The following is a 23,888-nucleotide window of genomic DNA, read 5'->3' on the forward strand; positions in this document are numbered from 1 at the left end:
CCCTTTATCCCAGGCTGGCTGCTGACACGCAAAGCACTGTAGAGGCCCAGGACAGGCAGTCACAGCAGCTACTCTGTGTCCAGCAGCTACGTGGTGTCCAGCAGCCGCCGTGCCCTGAGGACAGTTCTGCTCAGTGCTTCTTCCTACTTCTGCTCTTACATTCTCTTCACCCTCTGTTCTACAATGTCAGCCTAAGAGGCCATGGTACAAAAGTCTTGTTTAGGACCCAACACTCAACTGTCACTTATTCTAAGCACCCTGGGCAGGCACAAGCCTCTGCACTCACCACTGTTCACTAGAGAGAAGCTTTTCTGATTATAGATAAGAGTAATATTTAACTGAGTATAAACATAGTTACCTAGAATATAGTTTAGAACCACGGCAGTTTATGTAAACAAGAGCTAGGATGTCCTCAGGCGTGTGTCTCTGACTACCGGGTTTAGAGTGCCGGGTGCGTATTCCAGCCTGTGGAGCACACTTCAAAGCCAACACAAGAGCTGAGGGTGCCCACGTAAGTCATGCCACTGTTTCCTGAGTGGGTCCATCTTGCCTTGCATGCTGGCATTATAGCTTGTTGGGTCACCGATGCCTTATATGCCCCAGCAACCTGAGTAGAACCTTCCAGCATGGGAGAAAGCTGCAGTTCCAGTTTGAGCTCTCTACCTCTTACAATTGAGACATCGTATCTAGTTCTAGAGGGCAACCAGGAGGGGTACCCAAAGTCTGTATGGGGGGTCTTCCTGGGGTCGACCTAAAGTTTGGCAATTCCCTTAAAAAGTAAGCATACTCTTACCACATGACCTAGCAATCATGCTCGCTACTACTTACTCAAAGAAGCTGAACCAGTGTGGTCTACAAAATGAGCCAGTCTGTTCTTATAAAGTGAGTTCCAGGGCACCCAGGCTATGCACAAAAACAAAGGCAACAAGGACAAAGGGGGTTGAAAATATGTCTATACAAAACCCTGCATGAACATACTTATAGGAATTTTGTTTTGTTTTGTTTTTTTCGAGACAGGGTTTCTCTGTGTAGCCTTGGCTGTCCTAGACTCACTTTGTAGACCAGGCTGGCCTCAAACTCACAGAGGAGTGATCCGCCTTCCTCTGCCTCATGAGTGCCAAACATGGAAACAGGCATGATGTCCTTCAGTAAATGAGTGAAACAATGCTAATGAGAGAAGAGCTATCACACGATGAAAAGCAGAAGGAATGTTCTTACTTATCTGACCGTGTGTGCTTTACATGGTCCCATCTGTGTGAAAACACAATCTATGGAGTAAAGAGTAGTGATGGTTAAATACCGAGGAAACGTAAAGAGCGAAGCGCAGAACCCAGGAGACTTACAGTAGTAAGACTACTCTGTATACTCTGCGTAGCACTTACCAGCAGATACACACCACTAAACTTTACCCAATGACACAACAAAAAACGACTGCACTGTAAACCCTGGTCTTTGGCAATAATTCCAAGCGCATATGTGGTCATCAGTTGTAGCAAATGCTCTTCTCTGCTGAGGCACACTAGAGGGGAGGCTGAACACGTCAGTAAGGGATAGTTCATACTACCTTCCTCTCAGTTTGGCTACAAGCCTAAAATACTCTAAAAAGCAAAGCACACTTTCTCAAAGGTCAAAGGCTAGGAGCAGCACACTTTACTATTTAAACTAACTTCTCTCTGCTTTTCTCTAACTCTCCTCTCAGGACTGATAAAAGACTACAATAAACCAAACTGTGCAAAACCTTTCTCCTTCTGCTTCTGAAAACTGGTAATAATTAGCTTGATACTAAGATCAAATAAGTATACATTCCTTTATCCTCTGCATTGCTGAGCAGGCCCTTTGGCAAGCTCAATTTACACTTCAAAGACACAACTGGACTATTTCCTCTGTACACCAGGCTGCACTATAACCTAATCAAAATGTTAATGGACAGCTATGCAGAAAAGAACCAGCAGGCTGGAGTCCTGCTGCATTAGCACGCGGGTCTCTCACAGGACGCCCTCTGAATGTCCAGGAGAATCCTCCCACCTACCTGATACAGCAGCTGCTCACTGGCCTAAGGCTTGGGCTGCGTGCTTTACGCTGAGCACTGCTTCCCTTGTAGGAGTCTATAAATACCTTGGTACTAGATCACAGTACTGCCTAGGTCACACAGACCCACACCAACTCCAGTAAAAATCTGACTGTCTAGTGAGACTTACCAGCTCCCACAGTCCTGAAGGAAGTAGGCACCCCTTCACAGTAACAGAGACAGGACTACAAGCACTGGGTGGTTCCCACAGAACTTCACCCCATACATCTTTCCTCTGCTGACTGTATCCACCAACACATCAATAGCCCAAGTACTGTGAATTGTGCTAGTGAGTCCAGGAGCTTGGGACTAGTCATACCTGATGTCAGGCTATTTGCATTTTCAACAAAAAATAGAAAATAAATTGCACATAGGAAAACCCAGACACTTTCATAACTCACTTCCAGTATTAACTTAACAAATCATTCTGGAAGTATTTCCTGAGCTTTTATCCCTCTTTCCCTCTTACCCTATCATAAATTGGATTTAGACAGCAAAATGCATGCTCACTTCATCTTGCCTTGTCTTAATTTTAATGAGAATATACAAAGAAACAGCCACCAATTACGTGTAGGTTAGGGGATCATCAATTCTTCTTTGAAAAGGGATTATATAAATCCCTTTTTAGAAACTTTTAATATAGCCATGACTTTGTCAAAGTGGCAGAACACATAAAATCTCAGAGAGAGTTGCTGGGAAAATGGCTCAGTGTCTTAGTCCAGATCCCCCAGAACCCATCTTTAAAAAACAAAACAAACAAAAACAACAAAGCCAAGAGGACCAGCACTTGTCAGCACACCACTACTGAGGCGCGGAGAAAGGACTCCTGGGGGTTTTCTGGCTAGTCAATCTAGCCAGTCAGTGAGCAGCAGATTCAATGAGAGGACAGAAGAGAGCAAAGGAGAAACACTCAGCATTGACCCTACCCTCCACATGCATACACTGAGGCACACACACACAGAAGCACACACACATAACACACACACAAACACACACTCACATGCGGCACACAAGTGCATACATACACACAGAAACACACACAAATGCACATACACACACATGTGCACACACAAGCACATACACACTCACATGCACACACAAGTGCATATACACATACATACACACATGCACTCACACAAGTGCATATATATACACACAGAAACACACACACATGCAAATACACACACACACACACACACACACACACACACACACACAGGTACCCTCAAAGAGCAACAACTTTCCAGTTCCTTAGATGAATATGAATGAGCTCCATGGAAAAGCAAACCCAAGAGAAAGAGGAAGTGGCCAAAATCATGGTGGCTGCAAGGCGGCTGACAGGTAGAGAATCCAGTCCCACAGTGCCCTACTATGCACAGTGCTGTCTAGAAGCCTCGGCACATGAGATCAGAGGACATGGACCTCCTGATCTTCCACAATAGAACATGCATGCGCCTGAGAGGGCAGTGAAGAGGACAGCAAAGCAGGACCTGGTAGCTGTGGCTGGAAGCTGGACTCAGAATGCAGCAGCACTGGCTACACCTCAGAGTGGGTGACAGTGGCAAAGCTAAGCATGGGCGATCTGCAGGCCGGCCTATGACACGTGAGGCAATGCCTGCCCAGAGCAGTCCTCCCTGAGCCAGCCCCACGGTCATCCTCACCCTCTGTGACTCAAGAATCTAACCCCAGGCATCATCAGCCACTGACTAGAAATTTCACTTAGTTCAGTAGCATCAAAAGGCCTTTAGCAAAGTACATGAAATGAGTTATAAACACAAAATATTGTGACCAGGAGGCAGACTGCATCAGACTCTTAGGACTTATTCTGAATACATCACTAGAGCTTTTCCCTCTGAAAACAAGTAGATAATAATGTCTTTGAGGATTTGCCTTTGAGGATCTCCCTATATATTCAGCTCCAGAGACCCCTTTTGTCAGTCAAATTATTCTACACAACCTGTTCATACCAACATTCTCAGGAAATACTATACTCCACAGGATAAAGACACACCCAAATACAAATACATACCATCTTACATTTAGTTAAAATATGTGCTGTTTTTCTGTAAGTAAAACTTTTTCTGTAAGTAAGTATGTTTATCAGATGCAACTAAACAATTTAAGATAATGTGACTTGTAAACTGTAATCAACAATGGTACTCTGTCCCATTCACCTGAGTTTCTGTCTCTTCAGTGACAGGAGTGCAGTGGCTAGTGTATGCTACGTAGACCCCATCTCACTAATCACTTTCAAAATTGAGTAAGGATCTGTTTGATATTATCAATTCACAATACAAAGAAGCTTAGCTTTAAAAGAGAAAGATAGGGGAACAATTAACTTAATACAAGATGGTGGCTCCTGGTGGCAGAAGGAAAATCAGATGGCAGCCGCAAGGGCCACACAAAGGCCTCAAATGTCATGGCAACAGTCCGTTTCTTAAACTTTGTCTTCACTCCCTGACTATGATCTTATTGTTGTTGAAAACCTGACCGACATCATGTATAGAAAGGATTCTAAGAGCTCATCGTTAAATTTATAAGGCTCTTTTCCAGCCGTCCCTAATGCATTTTCCTGAAAGGACTTCCTCATTTACCCACCTACCCATCACACACCTAACTGCCCATCTGTGCTGCTGAAAACAGAGCCCATGGTCTAGCCTAGGCAAATGCTCTTCCACTGAGCTACATACAACTTAACCTCTGAATGCAGTTCAGACTCAATTCTGCAAGTTCCACACCTCCCACTGGGATTTTAATATAAACCTTTGTAATTGGCTTATGGATGAAATTGGTATATAACACGTGATCATTACTCAAAGGTGGACTATTACGGGGGCTAGAGAACGGCTCAGAGGTTAAGAGCACTGTCTGCTCTTCCAGAGGTCCTGAGTTCAATTCTCTGCAACCACATGGTGGCTCACAACCATCTATAATGAGATCTGGTGCCCTCTTCTGGTGCGCAGTTGTACTTGCAGATATAACATTGTGTGTGTGTGTGTGTGTGTGTGTGTGTGTGTGTGTGTGTGTGTTTGTGTGTGTGTTTGTGTGTGTATTTTTTTTTAAGGCAGACACCTAGCAGCAGCCATGCTCAGACTGCTGAGTTCTATCCTATTCGGCTTTGTGCTTCTCCTGCTGCAGAGGTCTAGATACTGAACATGTGCCGGTCCTGACAACAAGACTGCCGCATGCTTCTCCCCATAAAGACTTCCAAGTGCCCCTGTTCAGAGCCCTAAGGAATTCCTAATGTCACGTTGTCAGTATATAGTGTGTATAAGCACATGGCCTCACTGCTCACACACAGGGACCTTGTCTGACACTATGTGCTAATGAAGAACCAAACAAGTTGGCCTTGACCCTCTGACCCGTGCTTTTCCACTGCGGTCTCCTTGGTGTCAGGCCAGGGTTCTCAAATCCCACTGAGGACAAATGGAGCGTACAACAACCTACATTCTAGGGACATGATGATAAAGCACTTCATCCTTGGTGAGGACAAAGTGCTTTTTTAACAAATAGGGATAAAGTTTCTGTTTTCCTGAACTTCAATGGCCTAGCTGAAATTTACTAAACATACCACATGGTACCAAGAGAGTTTCTCAAAAACTGTAAAGGACAATCCATTCTGCTTCAGCAATGTTACACACTCTGATGGCAACAGCTCCCTCTGCTGACTCATATAGGAAAGTCCTCACTGTATGAACTAAAGCCTAAGAGTGAGGAGGGATGTGGGTGCATCCACATAGAACACATCCCAGATAAAAGGCAGATCCTTTAACTGCACTTTTCCCTTCATTAACGTCAGCACTGCATGCTGGAGCACCATTACTGAGAGGGCTTGTTCACTCTGTGTGGAGCTGCAGCACGTCAGTGCAAAGACCCTATGCTGAGCACACCTAGGAAAGTCAGTTACAGGCAGACTGAGGCAGACAGATAAACACCTCTCCCTCTCCTCCCTGTCCCTCCTCTCCCCTCGCCCCCCCACACACAAGAGACAGAAACAGAGACAGAGACAGAGACACACAGAGAGAACTCTAAACTGCATACTATTAAAGTGCAAACATATACTGATGGTTTTGTAGCCAGGTGCTGGCTCTGCAGTGAGGTGGGCCCAATGCAGACGGGAACTCTACCTCCTGGTAGCCTTGTGGAATCAGACAGGTGGCTAGCTACTATCTGCAAATTCCTCATCAGTAACACAGGAGAAGTAAAGAGTCCTATCTCAGTCTCACCATAATTACTGAAACACGAAACTGCGACAGTAGTATTCATACGTGTATCTGATCACCAGCAACTCCAACACAATTAGAGCGTATCTCAGGTACAACCCATGCACGAATTATAAAGCTTTACGCTGTACTTCTTTAGAATAAGGGAAGATGGGAGCCCTCTTCTCTGCAATTCAGAGTGTTCCCCTAGACAGCACTAGTACCTACACGACGGAGTCCCAGTCAGCAGTAGCCAGACTAATTGCACACACATATATGTATATAGACACACATACAGAAGGTGATGAAGATATAAATAAGAAAAGCGAATTATAAATTGGTAGTTCTGTATATAGGCAATTCTGGAGCACTCTGTAGTCATACAATGTGAAACTATTTCACATTTTTAAAGCTGTAGAAACTTAAAATGCAATTAATGCTTTAGATGGTTGATAATATGTACAAACCATGTCCAGTCAAAAATAGAAAACAGGCTCATGCTTCCCTTGCAGTGAGGAGATGGAACAGACATATAGGGCTGTATTCAGATTGCAAAGCATTTTTACAAGTAGCAAAGCACCTTTATTATGGGTGCACAGACACAAAACACTTAGGCCACTAATGAAGGCTTCCTCCTTCCACAGACATATATGAAGCAGTTAAAGGGCGCTGCCCTATCTGTGTGCTGTACGAGGAAAGAAGACGAGAAAGCCAGGGAAACCACAGTGGCTGCACTGGACCTGTCAGGTTGCCCGTAAAGCAGGCTTGATTGGCATCTGAGGGCCTGCCTGGCCTCTGAGAGGCAGGAAGGCTGGACTTTCCTCCTTAGAATGATCCTTGCTGTCCTCTTGCTGTGGCCCAGCAACGACACTAAGCTGCAACATCACGTTCTGCAGCAGCAAGCCATTCCTCTGCCTTCTGAGCTAAGAGAAACACAAGAGCTTCTACCAGAAATGCTGCCAATGCAGCTCAGAGTCCCTGAGGCAGAGAAACACAAAGATTGTAGTAACAGGCCATGAGTTCTCAAAGCGTCTTCAGGAGCAGTTTGCAGTAGTCAGGCCACTTCAACATACATAAGAAAACGGATCAGGGATCACAAATCACGTATGTGTTCACCTATTAAACACTCAATGCTTAGATTCACATTCTAGGAGATAACTAGGGGAAAAAAACCCACCGCATCAAGAAGATTTTTTAAAAATATATACTTAACTAGTAAAACTGAATAATCCAACACAGGAAGCTAAGGGGAGGGCCTGAGGTTCCAGACATGACATGGCAAGGAAGTGTCACGGCACAGCTGACTGTGAGTTAAGCCTGAGAGTGACCATGCAGACATCTGTAGTGGTGATACTGTTAGCACGAGGGACAGGCCACAACAGCTGGTATTGCCAGAGTGGGATGAGGAGAGCAGGACGGGGCAAAAGGGAGGAGAGGATGGTGCCAGAGAGGAGATCAGGGAGGAAAGGCAAAGTTTGGACCCAGCAGACCATAATACTACTCACAAGGTTCACATGGAAGGACTCTGGGAGCAGCTATAACAAGCACCACTCACTCACCCCTCACAAGGCACCAGTGGCCATCACTCATCACCAAAGCCAGGTTCTCACCACAGCAAGCCCTGGATAGGCTGAATGCTGGCCATGGACACACAGGGTGGGTTGGGAAGGGACAGGAAGCACCTTCACGGCTGGCGCCTTGTCGTAAGTTCTCAGCCAAAGCTGTTGGCACAAGAACAAGGACAGGTACACCCAAGTGTCAATTTGGGTTTGGTAGGATATGACTGGATTCCAATGACCAGCTTTTTATCTGCAGAGCCTCATGTGACAGAATAAAGGTAAGTGCTGAAGTCACTGATAGGCAGGACTCTCCAACTCTGCAGTATATGCAGCTGCTCTGGCGCAGACGCATGCAGGGGCCGCCTGTGGCTAAGAACAGCCACCCAGGGCAGACACTCCCAGCAGCCCCTGCACAAGAGATTATCAAACTGGACTCAGAAATACACACTGCAAGGTCATGATCACACCACCAGATACAAGAAGCCCTTGGATAAAATCAAACGGCTTTTCATGGTGGTAGAAAAGGAGCTATGAGTGGACACAGCACACACCAACATAATAAAGGCTACATACAGCAAACCTGTCACCAGTTCCATGCTGAGAAGACAGCTGTGCCACTCCCTTCACTCCAATTCAACATACAACTCAAACTATCAGCCACAGTAATAAGAGAGGGAGAGAAAAGGGATGAAATACAAAGGGTCAGGGGGCTAATGCATCCCCTTTGCAGCAATATGATCCTATACAGAGATGACTAAAGGCTCCACCCAGGCAGTCTTAGAGCTGATACACTTTCAGCAAAGCAGAAGACGACAAAATTAACACACAAAAGTCAATGACAAACATACTGTCAAATGAAAGGAAAAATGTCATTCACAATGCCACCTGTGTTGGTTAGTTTCGTTATTTTGAAGGAGGAGGTTATTTGTTTGGTTTTTGTCAATTAAACATGGGAAGAACCACCTCAGCTGAGCAAACGCCCCACCAGCCTGGCCTGCAGGGCATGCTCCTGCTGATGGCGGACTCGGAGAAGGAGCTTGGGAGAAGGGAATGGTGACCGAGATGAAGATGGAGGCCGGGAAACATCAGAACCACTGGGTGACACTTGACCTAGGAATCTGTGGCTCTGGTCAGCGCAACTGAAGAGTTAGCTGTGAGAAACAAACAATCAACACTGCTGAAGTAAAACATCTGTTTGAATGGGACAACTAATATTGATTAGCTGAAGATTAGCTGACCTCAAGGTCAGCACAGGGACATTATGTCCAGGGTGGTAAGCATACGGTTATTCTGTAATTAAAATGCTGGTTTCTGTATGACCCCATATCTCGTTGCAAGCCTTGTTCTAAGAATCTCCTGTCTCAAGGTTGTGTAAACTCTGCTCCACAACTGTCCCCTTGTATGCCAATAAAGCTGCTCATAGCCAATTACTGAGCAAGGGAGAGAACAGGGCTGGACTCCCTGCCAGCCAGGGGAGGAGGAGTTAGAGGAGGAAGTAGGGAATTCAGCCACAGGCAGAGCTGTGGGGGAGATGAAGAAGATTCAGCTGGAACAAAGAAAGAAGTGAAAAGCAAGTTAACTTGAGGACTGCGGCAAAGATGGAGTCAGGACAACACAGAGGGTTAAGAACAGACTTAAACTGCTCAAGACTGCATTATGAAGCCTTATAAACAAATATAAAACAGTCAATTATTTGTATAATAGCCAGGTTAAGAGAGAAACTAAGGGAAACACACACTTTTATTAATGACTGTAACACAGGTTGGCCAAGCCTGCATCTCATGCTAACAGCAACACTTGGTAGTGTGTAAGAATCACTCAGGTGGGACTGGTTTGAGGGCATGAAGGGTCATGGAGAGCAACCGAGGCTTGGCAACGTAAGGCAAGGCTAGAGACCCTCAAGAAAGGCTGGAGAAACCACAGATGTAAGTGCAGCTTCAGTGTCAGTAAAGACCCCAGCATAATGAAGACGCCAGGACAGCAGCATCTGGAAGCAGAGGTAACCTGAAGCTCCGAGACAAAGTGGTGTGAGCTGTGCCCTTCAGGGCCCGAGAGGGCGGCTGCTCAAGCCCTGGGCAGCCGAGATGGTCATAACACGGGCCCGACACTGAGCACTGAACGTTTGCGCTGTTGACATGGCTTTGACATGACTGTCCCCTGGTTCTTCCCTCCTACAGTAAGAAAGTACACTAACATTTTTATTATTATTTTACAGGAGCCCCCAGCTGAAAGACAATGGACTTTTAAAGAGACATTTGGTTTTTAAAGAAAACTTAAAAAGTTTTAAGACTGTGGATCTTTTAAAGATAGAATAACAATCTTAACATTCATATGAGAACTAGAAAGACCACGAGAAGCTTACGCAATTCTAAACAATGAGAGCATTTCGAGAGCTGCCGCTACACCTGATTCAAGCTGTACTAGAGACACAGTAACAAAGCAGCGCAGTGCAGGCACAGGAGCGGGTGTGTGGACCAGTGGATAGAAGAGAAGAGCCAGACACAAGTCACCACAACTGTAACCACCTGATGGTCGACAATGATGTTAAAAATATTCACTAGAGAGAAAAAAAAGCATCAACAAATGTGGTTGATCAAAGTGGATAACAACAGGTAAAGGAATGAAACTAGATTCTTAGCTCTCATCCTGCATAAAACTCAACTCCATATGGATAAAGGACCCAACTGAAGACAGATACTCTAAAACTACTAGAGGAAATATGGTAGTCAGTGAGTTTAATGCCCCCTGCTTCTAGGTGCTGTCCCGCCAGCCAAACTATGTTCTAAGTGACACATCCAACTCCTGCCTTTGACATGAGACTGCCCTTCTCCCACTCCTCCTGCGCTTGGGAAACTTGAGACAACAATCAGATTTCAAACAGAGATAACCGGCTACCACAGCCCCAGGCAAGGGGCTAGACATGGCGCGTAATAACCACACACAACCTGTCACAGACACTCATGTTCCCAGCTCTCCTCCAGTCCAGCAATACCATCTCTCCCAGGCTGGAGGGAGAGTGTGCTGCACAAGAAATTTCAAGGGCCATTTTTAAATTAAATTTAATTAATTTATTTTTTTTTATCACATTGCTTTAACCCCTTACCTGCCTGCAGCTTCTCTTGAGCCGTGTCCACCTTCCATCACTCTGCCATCCTGTTCTTTCCCAGCCTCCAGACCTCTCATCTCTTCCTTCCATACCGCCCTCTCCCTGAGTCCACACCTTCTCCCCAATTCCTCACCACAAGTTAATTGTTAGTTGATCAAATCATGGTCATGTCAGTTTCTAGTCTATTTTTATCACAAGAATATATATCATAGGTATAACAGATAGATATGATTCTATAGATAGATATGGTAAAATAGTTAGATAAGGTCTTCAAACTCCTCAGAGACCTACAGAATATGGATATAAAGATGTTTTTATTATCTTAAAGATTTATTGACAATAAAACAGGTTGATTCCTGGCAACACTCAGCCTACCTCTAAAAGGATGATGAGCATCAAAGAACCTCTTTATGGAGATGGCTTCAAATATGGCAAACCAGCCACTGGCCAAAAGGTCCTCGTTTCTACCACAGACAGAATTCTTCCTATAAAGGCGCAAGTTTGAATGCAGGCAGAGTTGACAGCTGAACTCTGCCAAGACAGGGTAAGCAAGTCCTCAATAGTTCCTGCTTCACAAGTGTGTCTGTCAGATATAATGGGCTAGAAGGCTGAAGACGATGCTCCAATGTTGTAGAGAGTTTTGGGTGACTGTTCAGGCAGCAAACTGTCTCTGTCATTTCTTTTCACTTTGGAAGCTGCTAACCTGCACTTGTGGTTTACTCAGGTAATTAAGTTTTATTCCTTCTCAAGTCTCTGATGGGGTTGAAGACCAGATAGTTTAGTTTTACAAGTAAGCTTAATTCTTTAGTGGTTAAGATGTTTATAGACCTAGATAGATGTTTTAAGTTGATAGAGATGAGATCTGATAGATATTGAGTTACATTCAGAATTTTAGATTCACCAAGGTAGGAAAGATGTTTTCTTCAAGGCTGCCAAATACAAATAGCCAAAACACTATGAATGTTACATTAATATAATTCTTGATTTTTTGTGGTTCTTCCTGCTGTATGTAATTTATTTTATATATGTGTAATAATATAAATATATACAAAAATATATAAATATTTTAAAAAATAAAATGACGTGCATGTAAAAAAAAAAGAAATAAAAAGAAAACAGATGGAATTACAAGTAATACTGAATGAGCTAACTCATGTCCAGAAAGAGAAATGCTACGTGCTCTTGATTCTTGCTCCATCTCTGCAGTTTTGTGTTTAACCTGGAGTCCCTATAGCTTCCAGTGTAGACGGTAGGAAGCTGCAAAGGGGACATGAGGAGGGGGGCCGAACGCATGAAGAGAGCGAACATAGTACAACAAGCTGAGATGGAAGGGTGGGCACACTCATGACAGGAAAGGCTAAGAGAGGTGACTGGGCAGGGGAGTGTATGGAAAACCCACCAGATACCTCAGTTAAAAAATGTAAGAGAGTTTAAAGGGAGACAGCTTAGATGAATGGATAGTGCTGCTCCTAGGATCAGGGCATCAATAAACAACCCCACCCCTGCGCTGTGGGGTGTTTCTGTAAGATGTTGCTCAGAGAGCTCACGGGCTTCAGAAACAACACAGGCTCTTGACTGTTGAAAATATGACATGCTTTGGTTCCAAGATACAGAGAAAACAAGACTGGCACTGGGTCGTCAAAAGACTGGCCCCAGATGAAGGAGAGGCTCCCAGCGCCCCTCCCCTTCCCTGCTGCACCACTGCCTTCTGACTCTCACTTGTGAGTCCACTAAGTGCAACAGTTCCAAACCCATGATCACATGCAGCCCGTGTTAAACTCAGAAGAGCATAAAACAAAAGAAACAACATGAAAGTAGGAAAGACACTTGTAGAGAAGAGGGGGAATGACAGAAACCAGAGAGGAGATGACAGGTGGAGCAGTAACAGCGCATTATATACATGTATGAAATTGTAAAAGAACAAATGTAATTAATAAAAAAGTAATGCCAACAAGCACAAGAAATCTCCCTTAGCCCAAAAGACAAGGGTGGCTGCAGACCAATGCCGGGGCATATGAAAGGCACCGGCCACGAGCTGATACAGATCCCTGGTGACAATTTTAGTGTCACTAGGAGTATGAAACCTTGAATCATCTCTACCAAAAGGGGCATCATTTTCTTAACTGAAACTCAGTGGCAGAAAGGGAGAGAGCTGGGTGCTTGCCTGCTTCTGTAGTTCGCCAAGTGATAAGAGGGCACATTTTACAGAAGAGCTCAGCTAACAAATCTAAAATGAATGCCCTAATTTCTTTATCAACATTTTCCTAAACTCAAACAAAAAAGTCTGATTTGGACATGGATCACTACTAGTGGACATCAAGTCCACCAGGCACAAGAAGGCTGTGCAACAATTTGCCTGCTCAGTGGGGAAGAGTTGTGACGCTCTTAGCCGGGGATGAGGTCCAGCACTGCTGACAGGACAGCCTGACCCAGCACAGCCTGTAACATGGTGCAGAAGGAAGCTGCACTTTCTCCTAGAAAATATCTCACCAAAAGCGTTAAAGTTGAAGCCAAGCACATCTACAGCAGACATGAAGTTTACGAATTCATGAAGCAATCCCACAGCAGACAAGCGGTGGGCGGGAACACAGCACGCCTCCTGAGCTTGAGTTCCCCGGGCCTTGTCTTAGTTTATGGCAAACGGTGGCAAACGCTGAGGCAATGCAAATATGAGGAGACTGTGGTTTCTCCTCAGTCTCACTCTGTGAGGCTGACACTCAGCCTGGGACCACATTTACCAAATCTCTGGGAAGCAACGGGAAGGTTTGGAAGTAAGAGTAAGAGTCAGGAGCTATCGTCAGGGTGAGTCAGGCCCCTTCTGGAGGCCAGAGAATGAGACTGAAAGAGGCAGCCTAAGCAGACCGGCTGGCTCTAGTGCCTCACACGTCTCATGCCAAGACAGTGGCCAGGGAACGGAGCCGGGCTGGCAGATTACAAGATGGCTGGCCGCCTGGGAGCAGTCTTTGTATTAGCAGCTTCTTCTCTACAGCCCGCCAGCTCCATAAAGCAACGTGAACTAGTCTCACCTTTCCTGGAGAAGAGATTTCGGAACGTACTGCACAGGTAGAAGATGCCGCCGCCGTGCATGTCAATGTGCAGCTGATAGCCTTGCAGCCCATACTCTGGGCTGTCGTCCACAACCGCACTGTGAGGAGCTGGCTCGTAGGGACTGAAAGCAAACAAAACATATACACATTTTTCAACATCACAGATAAAATACTCCTAAAAAGTATCTATTTGAAACACTACTCCAACCAGTGATGCGCTACAGGAATCCCAAAAATTTTTAAACTAACTGTTCCGTGTTGTTCTCCCCAACTTCTACAAAACTCAGGACAGATGCAGAGCTTATGGGTAGCTATAGCACCACCACTGTGAACAGGAGCTCCACCAAGGCCACTCTACCCTCAGTGTTCTCAGGGGCCAAAGACGAGGCGCCCAGAAGGAGGCACCCCAACACAGATCTGTAGGCCGGGACTCCGGCAAAAAAAAAGCTAAAACCAACCGGCTGTATCAGTAAGAAAAGCTTCACCATGGAAGGCAACATATTTAATAGCATCCTGGAGCTTTTCAGATGTTCAGGGGGGCAAGTGAAAAGGAGAAAGGGGAAAAGAAAAAGCTGCAGGGAGATGGAAAAAATTACTCCCTACTAACAACAACATGCTAATAAATTAGAAGACACCCATTTCAAAGTTTAAAAGTTCACAGCATGAGAACGTGAAGGAGAATGCTGGCATGCTAAAAGAACAAAGCACCCCGCCTCTGTAAGTAACACTCTACCAGGTATAAAGTCTTTTAAACAGAATAAATCAAGCAAACGCATGCTCATAAACCATGCAATCATTTTAGCAATGGCTGAGTGGCCATGTCTGCTGTCTTGTGCCTACTGCTACTGTGAGGGCATGTGGATGGGCTGACCTCTAACCTCTTGCCCTCCACCCTGAGCTCACCGCACACAGATACGTACAGAGTGGCTGAGCCTAGGGTGCTCCTCTCCACAAGGCGATGGAAATGGAGGTTTGCCATGACAAAAGCCAGCCCGTCCTCCTTCTGGAAAGTCAATTTACAAGAACATAGTTTTCAATAGCAGTCTTTTAATTTTTCACAGGTTCATTGTGAAAAGTCACAGCTTATCATCTTGAAGACACATGCATTATTACTGCTAACAGAGCGCTACCGTAAGACTTACACATAACACAAGGGCTGGACATCACTACCCAATGCAGAGCATGCAGTCCCAGAAGAACTAATGTCCTACCACTTGTGAAACAGCACAATGCTGTTCTATACAATGATTGTCATATTATTTATATTTATACATAATACACAATATGCATATATACATATACACATATATATGTGTGTGTATACGTATACATGTATATATGTATACATACATAACATGTAGTGTTGGGCGGGTTCAGGCTATTTCAACTTCTTTTCAAAGATAAGGCCGATATTGGAAAGATGATAAAGATATCTGGTAAATTTCACAAATACTGAGCATTACTAGATAATGTTTCTCCTAGTTAGCTTCAGCAGTCACCTTGATACATCCAGAATTATCCAAGAGTCCCAACTGAGGAACTGCCCGGCTCTGACTGGCCTGTGAGCCTGTCTGTGGGGCATCTTCTTGATTGCTATCTGACGTAGGAGGGCTGGCGTCCACAGGCATAAGGCTCTGGACTGTCCCTCGGCGGCAGACTGGGTCCTGGCATGGGGGGATGGAGTAAGCCCTTCCCTCTCCTAGGATGCTTTTGATCCTGGTGTTTACCACAGCAATGGAGATCAGATTAGCACAAGGGGCTCTTAGCAAATAACTGCTTGGTTTGCAAATGCAGTGGGAATGACTAGACCTCGCTTCTTCACTTGCCCATTAGGTTAAATGGCAGACGCTGATGCTGACACTGACTGCTGCCCTGAATGGTGAGCCGGAAGGCGTCACCCTCCAGGCTGATCAAACCGACAGTCCTCATAACTCCACACAGACCAACAAAGATCCATGAATTTAAGTCATAAAATGCACAGGCAAACTACTGCTTCACCCTCGAGTCATACGCATAAAGAGAGAGTAAAAAGGAAAGAAACAGTGACTACCATGGTCAGCTGATAAGAAGAGCAAGAAGAGTCTTGCAGAAAATGGAAATGCTAATTCTGTCCAGTTGATGTACACAGGGCACACTGCTAATCTCAACCAGTATGTGAAATGCTCTCAGAAAAGGGCCAAAGCCACAAAAGAAACCAATGTGGATGCAGAGGCACATCACACTGCCCTGATATCCACTAAGTCCTGTCTAGAGGAGAGCCCCATGAGAAACCCTCTTTTGAAGAGTTGGTCAGGGTAGTCTAAGTGACTATTGCTGCTGCCCTTGGGTGCCTCTCACGGGTTGAAGGGAAGCCCTCCTGCTGAAGGCACTGCACACTCAGGACACAGGGCTCAAATGGACTCAGATGAATTCATGCTGGAGCTGACCTGAAAGCCTCTTTCCTGTGATTTAGCTTCTGTGGTACCAGAAAATCCTATGCTAGCTGCCAAGGGAGAGAGCGGCAACACCTGTAAGCCACAAAAGGAGCAGCGAGTGAGACACCTGACAAGGCGCACAGAAGTGCACTCACATGCTGGGTGGCAACCAAGAGCTGTCTAACTGGATCTGAGGCCCGCTCAACAGGAAGGAAATCACACCTAGTACGAGAAACCTAGCCAACTTCCTAGGGATAGTGAGGTCTTGGACATTAGAAGAGAATCTACTACCACCACTTTGCTAGACTTGCATAGTTCCTTACTACATCCCAGGTCTCAGCCTCACAGCCACAAGTGAGCACAGCTACCCTCATCAAACCAAGACAGAAATCCAAACCGGGACACAGTGCAGAGACCAACAGGACGCCTGCAGCTCAGCCCCAGTGGATACGTCTACATCAACACCTCTTGCACTTATAACTCAGGGAACATTGCAGAAGTAGAGGAGGGACATTGTACGAGTCAGAGCACCAGTAAGTCTGATGTCAAACCATCTGTCTTAGAAATGGCTGCATAAACAAGACCAAACAAGAGCAGAACCAACCGACATGCTATCATGGAGACAATGAACTACAGGCAACTAATGAGAGCTGAGGGACAGGAAATTATAGCCTTTCCCAGGGTTGAGCCTGGATTGGCTATCCAACAGGAACCTAAACCTACATACATACAAGCAAGTACTATTACCAGCTTTGGCGAAGAAAGACTTGGGACTTAGACTGACTAAAGAAATGGCACTGTCAGTAGAAACAGGAAGGCAGAAGGAGCAGCCCTGTCACCCGTATCAGCAGGAAGCAGACTAGAAAGAGGAGACTCACATGCACGCACTGAGCTCTTCCAGGAGGCTACACTCAGTGTGTGGATGTGGGACTGTGAAGGGGAGTGACACAGAACTCCATCTTACCTGCCATAGCCCCACCAAGAGGCCAGGGTTGAGACAGAATATCCGAACAAGTCTGTCGCAGCCAACCATGGTAGACTTGCTTAAATGACTCAGCTCATACTTTGCAATTAAAGACAGCCATCGTGGTCTTTGAACAAGAGAGAAGAGAGAGATGTGAACTTTTCAGTCTGTCTTGTTGTCCAGCCTCATTAGTGTAATTAAAAATGCTTTTGAAGAGCAATTTATACCCACTAACATGCCCCAAGCCAACGGCATCACTAGGGACTCTCAGACAGCAGAGGCCAGCGCACCGAGGCTCTTACCCATCAGGTTTGTCTTCCCCTCCCTGTCACTCTTCCTCTGAGAGCAGATGTGCCTTTCTTTCCAAAGTTTTTGTAAAGCAAAGCTGATGGACAGTGAAAACTGAAATGTTAAATAATAAATTTAAGCCAAAATCATGAATGTTTTCATGAAAGAGCCACCTCCACGCAGGACTCTTAGTGCTCAAGAGCGAAAATTCAACTGCATGGGACACATCCTTCACTATGCTCCACAAGACGTACAGCCATGCAGAGGGAGTACTATCTACAAGTACAGCAACGCAGAGAACACAGAGGGGCTCGGGAAATCAGAAAGCAGATGAGCACTCAGTGGTCAGTCAACAGAAGCAGAGCAGTAGGCCCAGTCCCTCAGGTGCTCGGTCACTGCATCTGAAATGGACGGCCAGTAACCAGAACTCAAGACAGCGGTGGGTCGCATGCAGATGCTGCGTAGAGCAAAAGCAGGAGGTGCAACCTGCACCGTTTCAAAGCAGAGGAGGAAGTAAGGCACAAAGGCAAATCCTCTTACGTGGCAGGATTCTCACACTAGGCTCATAAGGGATTTTTATGCTGAGAACAACAGCTAGGTGGCCCAGCTGGTTGCTAAGATTTATGACAACTAGAAACAGACTCAGCACCTGCAGAATATACCTGGAAGACGATGAATGCAGGACCAGTGACATAAGTATAAACTCAAGAAAACCCAACGGAAAACCTTAGCTCCAACTGACAAGGACTTTACAACCATCACAGCCTGGGTCCCAACACTGGAAACACCTCTCAGAGGGAAAGCTACAAGATTCAGAGAAAAAAAATCCCATGAGAGCACAGCACATCCAACAGAGGCTCAATAGCCGGTGGGGAGAAAGAGGGGGCCTAGGTGGAGGTGGCAGAACACCTCTCCCCTTCACCTTCCATGTACCAAAGCTGGAAACACTCTTAAGTGCCTATGGAGATTGTAAACAGACTCTGTGGACCAACTGCGTCCTCATTCACCTCAGCATCTCAAGCCACAGCCACGGCCACTGAGCCAACATTAAACAATCACTCTTGGTACATGAACTGAGAACCCAACACCAACAGGACAAGCAGCTGAGAGCCCATGTACAAAGGTTTAAGTTACAGGGATTTGAAAGCTTAAGTAAAGGTGTAAGGCTCTCCTTGCTGTCACAAAGATGCAGGCAAGCGTTCACCCTCATAGTGAAGGCATGGCCCACAGACTACAGTGAGAGGTTCTTGAAACACTTTCAGCTCCACTCACCACTGCCGGTCGAAGGCTGCTCCCTCCATAGAGCTTAAGTGGAAATATGTAACTTCCTGCAGTGAGCGCCAGCATTCGGAACCATACAGGATCTAGCGTTCCTGACCCTGGCGACAATTTCTGAGGCACACGTACATTTAAGTGAGCTCTACAATTCAACTTAACTCATCTTTAACTCATAGTCTTTCAAGATCATTTTAATTAATGTTAACTAATTTCTACTTGTGCCTATAAACTACAGTTCATGATATGCCAATACCATCGTGTCTAAAGAGTGCATTTTGTGGATTCCTACTCCAAACATAATTTCATCATGAATACAACTTACCTACTATATTAGAAAAGACTTAGAGTTCATCACTTCACATGCAAGGTTCAGACTTATCCAAATAAAATGTCACTGAAAAAGGTAACTGTGAACATAGTGTGAACTCTGAACATAGAACATAGTGATCTAATTGGGGAAAACAGTGCACTGGTAATGCTTCCAGAACCCAGCCAGCACAGGCACTAGCACTGGATCACTAAGGGGCCTCAGGGCTGGCACCGCAGGGGGGCCAGCAGCAGGCCAGCTCCAGGAAAACCATGAAATAACACTGTCTCTTCATGGGACAGAGATGAGGGCGACCCACAAGAAGAACCACAGTGAGCAAGGATGGTAAGAAAATCACTGTAGAAAACACTGCTGCAAAGTCCAAGACACCAAGACAGGGAAGAGGCGGGACAGCCAGCAGCACGACAATGGAGAGGCAGGCAACACCCACACACTGTACAGATCGGGTAGCAAAGTTGTTAGCGCACTGGGGCCACAAGCATCTACACCTGCCACAGTCACAGGCCAGCTTTTATAAGACAAGGATCACTGAGGAACTTGAGGGTGGCTGGGAAAGGCAAGTGGGAGCCTTTTAGTGTGTGTGGACCCAGGGCACAGCCATGTAAGAGGAGGGTGGGTGTCCGCTCTACAATGGCTGTCTAGCTAACTCCTCCAGTCTGCGCCCTAACAACCATCTGCATCACACAGCTCCACAAACATGAAGACGGAGGCAGAGTCAGGTGCACATGAACACCTATCTAGTAAACTCAAGAGAAAAAAAATCACACAAAGTAAGTGACAGTTGTATTTACGAAATATTTAAGCTAAAATTAGTATATTATTACTAAAGAATATGTTAAAATTTGTTAAAATAGTTAAGAGTAAAAACATAGAAAAGCTACTGATGATATAATACACTTTTAAAACTAGAGTATCATTTTTATTCTTATAAGATTCAAGAAATTTACATTTAGACCTAAGTGTGACAAGCCCAGTATCTTCTGTTCTGCAGCAGTGCAGAGTGACAGGAGGGTCTCTACGATAAAATCAAATTTAGATAAACTAGTGGTATCTTTGAATTACAAAGGCGTGACGACCACCAAGGTCCCAGAGTCCTCACCAATGAGTTGCTAAATCTGGACTTACCCATTGGGGTCAGGGGCTTTATGCCGGTCCATCAGAGCTGGTGTCACTCCACACAGAGCGAGGGTGGTCAATGTGGCCAGACGTGGCCAATTTTGGCCGTGCCACACAACCGTGACAGACGCGTCATTTAAGGAGAGGTCATTATGCTGCATGACGTGCTCTTTTCCACTTTTTTCTCTTAATATAATTGCCCAGCCTAAGCCAGATATTCTAGAAGAAGAAAAGAATGCTGAAAATGCTTTCAAAGAAAGAACTCAACACACGCACACACACACACCACATGCATGGGCGCGTACACACACATGCACTACACATGCACACATGCACACACACCACACACACACATACACAGAGCACTTCATATTTCCATAATATCTACTTCCTTAACACACAGAAGTGGAAATCCTCAGCATCCACCTGACATGCTTTCGTGTCCCTGTGTCTCTATGACAGCGCACAGACAGTGGACAGGGACCTTCAACAACACCCTGGCTCTACTCAACACCATGAGGCTCTTTATGTTGTTCATAAAAGCATAAGCCAATATCAAAATATTGTATATTTTAAAAACACAAGCGCACACGCACGTGCACACGCACATGCACACACACACACACACACACACACACACACACACACACACAGTTTCCTACAGTGCTCATGGCACCCATTTCCCTGGCATATGTAAGGCCCTAGCTTCAACCCTTCGACCTGCAAAACTAAGCAAAGAGCCTGCACGTGCACTGTGTGTCTGCAGCGCCCCAAGATGACTCTGGTCCGTCTGGGGACCACTGAGGTGAGCGCTCACGAGCCCTGCATACCTGAGGGCCTCTTTGGTCTTCACAGGAAGGCCTGTGTAGGGGCTGACAGGCTTGAGAATGTGGGCTAGTGATGCCCTCACACATGAGATCTGCTTTGTAATATATTCTCTCTTCCAATATCCGAACTCTTTATCCTCAACTGAAAGTGAGCTCACGGATGCAGCTGTCTCCTCCACTGAAGAAATTTTCCAATGTGATCTTTTTGATGAAAATGCAGCTGAGTAGATTTTGATCCATATAAAACTGGAAGAAAGGGATGAACTATATCAGTGTGGAGGCACGGTAAAGTACCTGTAACAGAAAAATACTACATTAGAAATGCATAATAATTTTTAAAATTCAAAGAGGCCGATTCCATGAATAATGACCTGTGCCCATGTGTACAATGGGCCATGAAATAAAATGTTCTAGATCCACTATCCCCAAAAACACATACAAAAGGGAAAAGCCTATTTCCAGAGTTAGGTTTAAATTAAGAATCCCATGTTACACCGGGTGTGGTGGCACACGTCTTTAATCCCAGCACTTAGGAGGCAGAGCCAGGCGGATTTCTGTGAGTTCGAGGCCAGCTTGGTCTACAAAGTGAGTCTAGGACAGCCAAGACTACACAGAGAAACCCTGTCTCAAAAAACAAAAAATAAAAAACAAAAGAATCCCATGTTACTTAGGATCATCCAGTGCTGTCTTTCTGCAACATAACTAAGTAGGAGTTCAATTGTAGAAAAATTACATTTATATAAAGAATGAGTCTGGTCTTGTTGTGGGCATGTGCATACATAAGCTCTACACACAAGTACAAAACAGCGAGTAAATACGCTACACATTCATTTTGCCTCGTGTCTTCAACTTTTTAACAATGAACATTGACTAATTTCAAAAAGTAAAATAGTAGAAGTCATTTAAAAATAAGAGCAAATTTTTTCCTAAGCACACATCCATTAACTGTTATTTAGGCAATTCCCAAACATTACTCATTTGGTCCTCCCGACAGACAGACAAGGGAGCACTGTTTTTATCCCCACTATACAGAGGACATAACTGAGGCCTAGACTGCTACATTCAAATATGCACATATACATGAATACACGCACATTTTTAATGATGCAAAAATTATCTATATTCATTCCAGAATTATTGTAAAAAATGTTATCCACTAGTTGATGTAGATAAACATATATTCCTCATCACAAGAATCTCTTGCAGCTCTTTAAAGGATGGGAGCCACCCTTCCAGTCAGAGTACACACCCTCTCGGACTAGAGGACAGTGGGGGACAGCCTCAGGGAGGTCGGATGGCTCACTGTGGGTTCCTTACTTAAAGGGCAAACACAGGCCATCCCAGGCGCACTGTATCAGTCATTCCAAAATAGATTTGCCACTATGACCTGAACAAACTGTAAAGTATGAACTCTAGAGCATTAAATTGCCATCCTCCAAAGCACTGAATTAGAACCTTCACAAACGCAGTGCAGGAACGCAACGCCATGTTCCCAGCTGAGCGTGAAACATCTGAGAGCCACCATCAAGAAGGTCTCCTGCCTACCATGCTGCAAGAATAAAACCCTGCAGCCTATCGTCATTCCCCACACCCTTACCTTCCACACCAAACCTGCGTTCCTATCTTAATGTTTCTCGTGGCAATCTGTGGATTCTACACAGAATCAACATTTTCATGATCTTTTGATCCTGAATAAAAAAGAATCCTGAAAAGCCAAGAAGTGGGCACAGAATGTTCAATAGGTATTAGGAAGGCTGCATTTTTCTCTACGTGAGATGAAATTCTAGGTGCAGGGCAAGCTGACAATGAAAAAAAAAAAAACCAGTGGCTTCTCTTTATCCATGGATGCCTGGAGAGCCTAGCGGGGAAGGACCTCCCAACGCCCACAGTGAGGCCCACACGCTGGGTCTCTCCTCCCTCTTTCACTCTTCTCAGGTAGCAAGCATCTCTGACTGGCAGACGTGAGAAGATGTGCAGAGCACTGCACCTGCCCAGGGCACTGTGTGTGCACAGAGTCTGTCAAGCCCTGACCCCAGCCTAGTTCTATTCTACAGCCCAACAGTAGCAGAGGCTTTACTTTCATCTTACACTCATAAATGCAAATGTTTGAAAACACATGACTACATAGAGCACTACACACGGTCTGGAAATAGTATTATAAATAATTTCCTTAATTTTTAGGAAACAGCTAAATTCCCTTCTATTTCGCATGGCTTGTTACCACAAATAGCAGACAGACGTAGTATTCCCCTTACTTGTCACTGGCCAAATGATAAAAGCGTCTGTTCACACATCCAGTGCACAACAAGCTCACAGCATCCAAGTAGGAAAATATATTCAGCAAAATTTCAGATGGCATTCTGAGAGAGGGGGAGAAAATTAAACAAGTTGACTAGTACTGAATCTATAAATTACCCAGAACACACCTGGCTATGCCTCTCTAAAGAGAGGGTTACAAACATATTCACGCCATTTAATAGGCAAACTGTTCTCTCATCCTTGATTAATTTCTTGATTGTAATTTTCTGGTTATTACAGTTCTCATTGCATAGACCAATTAAGAGGGCATAAGGCCTAGAGACCTGACTTTCTCAGCATGCCGAGCACATCCGCACAGCCTGAATCAACAGGCAGTGAGTACTTCAGTGCCTCTGTCACAGCCTCTGCTACCCTCTGCTGAAACGCGGAACT

At 45.1% G+C, this 23,888-nt stretch overlaps 1 protein-coding gene across 3 annotated transcripts in view; it reads right to left on the minus strand.

The window, feature by feature from the left end:
* Positions 1-23,888, minus strand: part of FBXO15 (F-box protein 15) — a gene marked incomplete at its 5' end in the record, with an annotated part of 47,263 nt that overhangs the window by 14,348 nt on the left and 9,027 nt on the right. For 2 of the 3 annotated variants that reach the window (XM_084778030.1, XM_084778031.1), the window contains 6 exons: positions 13,962-14,104; positions 14,903-14,985; positions 17,361-17,487; positions 20,380-20,589; positions 21,201-21,443; positions 23,453-23,557. In XM_084778030.1, coding sequence (XP_084634156.1) covers positions 13,962-14,104; positions 14,903-14,985; positions 17,361-17,487; positions 20,380-20,589; positions 21,201-21,443; positions 23,453-23,557 — 911 coding nt within the window. The remainder of the gene's footprint in view (positions 1-13,961; positions 14,105-14,902; positions 14,986-17,360; positions 17,488-20,379; positions 20,590-21,200; positions 21,444-23,452; positions 23,558-23,888) is intronic. The other variant, XM_084778032.1, reaches the window with a different exon arrangement.

Source organism: Acomys minous (genome assembly GCF_964271855.1).
Source record: "Acomys minous genome assembly, chromosome: 4".
In the NCBI taxonomy this organism is placed as follows: Eukaryota; Metazoa; Chordata; class Mammalia; order Rodentia; family Muridae; genus Acomys; species Acomys minous.